The 3,922-nt window shown below is 34.5% G+C and overlaps 1 protein-coding gene across 1 annotated transcript in view; it reads right to left on the minus strand.

Annotated features, from left to right (window-relative positions):
• The window catches only part of LOC107491665 (uncharacterized protein At4g00950), a 1,786-nt gene extending 1,238 nt beyond the window's left edge, over positions 1–548 (minus strand). Inside the window, exon 1 of the mRNA XM_016112547.3 lies at positions 79–548. Coding sequence (XP_015968033.1) covers positions 79–501 — 423 coding nt within the window. The 5' untranslated portion in view covers positions 502–548. The remainder of the gene's footprint in view (positions 1–78) is intronic.
• Positions 549–3,922: the final 3,374 nt, after the last annotated feature.

Raw genomic sequence — 3,922 nt, forward strand, 5'->3', positions numbered from 1 at the left:
TAAAAAAAAACCATATTAAAAAGTATACAGAAAAAATAGTACAAATATCATTTCTCTTTGTTGGAACCGAAAACTCACTCTAGAAGATGGAGGAAGATGGCAAGTGTTGCTTCTTGAGATACAATAAGGACCCTCCAATACACTGCTTGGTGAGTGAACTTTGGTTGCATCATCATCACCTTCATCATGAACTAGTTGTTGCAACCTTGGAGGAAGTTGCAATGACTTTGACTTTGACTTTGACTTGGTCAAAGTAACAATGGCATTAGTATTAGAAGAAGAAGAAGTTATTCTTGGCTTGCCAGGTTCCTCTTCCCAACCAAATGGTACTGAAGCTAAGGTGCAAAGTGGTGGAGTTACAATCCCTGACCTCTCAGGAGAAGAAGAAGAATAAGAATAATCCACCATTGTGGTTTGAGGATTGAACTTGAATATTGGTAGAAGAATTGATGTGTTACTCTGTTCTTGCTCTGTTTCTGACTCTGTTTTACAACCACTCATCTTTGCTTTCTCCCTTCTTTGTGTTTGTTATATAATAAGACTCTTTAATCTTGTGGTCCTATTTTGAAAATAATCAAATCAATTTCATGGTATATATAATTCCAAATCCTTTATATAAATAAACAAGAGGGAATTTCTTATTTGTGTATCAACAAGAGAAGCTTTTGGTTATTCCTCAATTTGTTTGTAAAATAATTTGATATTTAAGAATATAGAATATAGCTAATATTAAGTTATTTTTATCGTATTTTTATATATAAAAGCATACATTAATATTGGAGATTTCAATTATCTTTATGTCAATCTAGTGAAAATATTTCTAACATATTATAATATATCTCCCGCTTTCACAGTGCAAATAAATAAATTATACAAAAGTATTATATATACAGGGACGGAGTTAGATGAAAGATTAGAGGGAGACCAAAAATATTTATATAATAAAATAAGACTAAAATAAAATTTTAAGGGGATTAAGCTGAAATTTACATATAATTTACATGTAAAAAATTAAAATTAGGGAGGCGATTGCCCCCTTTTCTTTATAGGTAACTCTGCCCCTGGATGTACTGATAGTGTAAAGCATTTTACACAGTCGTACAATCACATCCGTTCTTTTAGATGATCATTCACGCCGTCCATGTGAAAGGTTTTTACACTGATAGTGTACACAGAGTATGATTGATAAATATATAGGTATCTATTTTTTCTTTTAATTGTTTACAAGTTCATAGTATTTAAAATATCTAAAATTGAAGTAGTAAAATACTAATATTCAGTAGGTTGAATAGTAGTTTAATAGATGATCTTATTATTTTTTAGATGTTCTTATTTATGTTATGAAATAAAATACTCATCCTAAAAAAATGGTTATAATTAGTTAAATTCTTAATAATATAATTTATTATAAATTATAAATAAACTTATATATGTAGGGATTAGGACATTTATGAATATACAACAAACTTTGGTGTCTTTTTTATGAGATATTGAAGGAAAGAAAGTGCCACAAAGGTGAAGCTACTCCACAAAAAAATGATGCCTTTCTCTGCAGAAAAGTTACAAAATGACCATTCATAATCAATAACCATTGCTACATGTAATTTTCTCAAAATATGCATATAGTGTAGGCAATTCAATTCCTTCATACATTATCATTCCATAAAACAAACATAATTTGTAGAAACATGCATAAAATGTCTGTTATGTATGTAAAATTTGCATGCCAAAAATTAATAACTGAGTTATTCATAGTATATTTGTGTATATTTATATATATAAATTAATTAATAGATTTTTTAATTAAATAATTAGCTATCAAATCTGTAATAGTTTAATAATTAATTTATTTATAGGAGGATAATAAAAGTTTAATAAAACACCAAATATGTTTTTTATACGGTAATTAATTGATAGTTAATTTTTATATACACATAATATATGATCAAAATGTAGTAACATGTTTTTCACAAACTTCCGCATAATTTTTTCGATTATAAATGTCCTAGTTTTCAGATAATCAATTGATTTGATCACAGAACTACTTGACAATATTTTTATATTTTATTTATTTAAAACTAATTTAAATATACAATTAATTAATAATAATATTTTTATTTGGATTTTAACAATATCTGACGTACCAATAATGTTTTTGAACTTCCAATATTTCATGTTATAGAGCGTACATAAGAGGGAAAAAAAATTCCAATCTGAAAATAGTTATGCGTAGTGAAATTGTTAGAAGATTATTATTCAAATATTAATGGTTGGTTCCTAGTGTGGCTTGGTGTATGTGGTTGATACCAAATTGTGATGGAGAATTGAGAAGCATGCATAGGGCATTAAATAGTCACTAGTGATTGGTTTCCAAGACAACATTAATTAACATAACATAGTTGCCCTAAAAAACAAGAAATTTCAATTTGCCACAAATTGCATATGATTTCCTTTCACCAAGAAGCACATTTGAAAGTTACAAGCTGAGAATTGAGGTTCATATATGGCCAACTATCTCAAAAGTCAAGTATTTTTTTGTAGGAAAGCTTTAATTTTAAAAAATAAAAATAATAACAACTTATTTTTTTGGGTGGACAAAATCTAGATTTAAATGAAAAGACAATATTATATGGACACAGACACAGACACGAGATATGCTGATACACGAATTTTACAGTTTTATAAATATGGAAACATGCCTATATATAAAATATAAAGTATTTTTAGACAACCGTAATGATATTTTGATATTTTGTTGATATTAAAATAAATTATTTTTTAATTATTTTTGTTCGTTGATCGGGTTCCGAACAGGTCGGGTGGATAAATGTGGAGGGGAGGACGTCTTAGCTTGGGCCGCGCTGCTTGCGAGTAGTCGGGTAGCCGAGCACTTGTTGTGGAGAAGTGGAGAAGAGGGGGGTGTCACCTGCAAAGACACTCCGACGCTCAAGTCAGCAATGTGCAGGCGAGCAGAGAATAAGGTTGAAAAATGTGACGTACCTCGGGGGAAGAGCCAATCTTCCCCTTATATACATGTCAGTAGTGGGCCCCTTATGGGACAGGCCCACATTTCCAAGGACGCTGTCCTGCAGCCGTGTGGGAGCCGTACAGGACGCGTGTCCGGGTCGGTTGGAGGGCGCGTGTCCGGGTCGGGTATGGCTTGGGTCGGGTCGGCCCAAAGTTGATTCTGGGCCGGGCCGTAACAGTGCCCCCCTGCGCCAATGGTAGTCGTGGGAGCTACCAATGGCGTGTCGTCTCGCATCTCGTCTGGTCGGCCGCTCGTGGGGAGGATGTGCCCCCCAACGCGCGTCTCTTGGTTGCTCAAACAACCGTTTCATCGCTTCGTTTCCTGCGCCGATCATTGAATGCTCATAATGGGGTAAAAACCCCGTTTGAAAAGACTATTTTGCCCCCAGCAGTTTCGCGCTTTGGGGGCCGTTTTTAAACGATTGATTTCGACGTTTTTACACTTTTTCACACTCCCTACACTCCCTGCTCTTCCTTTCTTCCTCCTTGCTACAAGATTTCAAGGTGTTGCTGTGGTGCCTCCGTTCGTGTTTCTTGCATTTTCTCCAGATTCGCAATCATCCTTTTTCCATCAATTTAGGTAAGTCTCGAATCATTCCTCTCTTTGTGCATTATTTTTGGTATGCTTGTTGCCTTGGTTCTTTTGATGTTACTGTGTAGCTTTTTAGTCACGAGTAGATGTGTTAGGGGGAAAAGTACCATTCCAGGGTAGGTTTTCTCTCGCTCTTTTATCCATTTAGTCCTGTTTGGCCTTAGTCGGGAAGTCGTGAGGGTGGTGTGTGTGTTCGGCTTGAGCAACCGATCTCTTAGACTAACTGGATGGTACCCCCATGTAGGTATGGCTCGCACGGTCTCCCGGGCATCCGTTAACCCCGCGGCGTACGACCAATATGCT

Source organism: Arachis duranensis, chromosome 6 (genome assembly GCF_000817695.3).
Source record: "Arachis duranensis cultivar V14167 chromosome 6, aradu.V14167.gnm2.J7QH, whole genome shotgun sequence".
NCBI lineage: Eukaryota > Viridiplantae > Streptophyta > Magnoliopsida > Fabales > Fabaceae > Arachis > Arachis duranensis.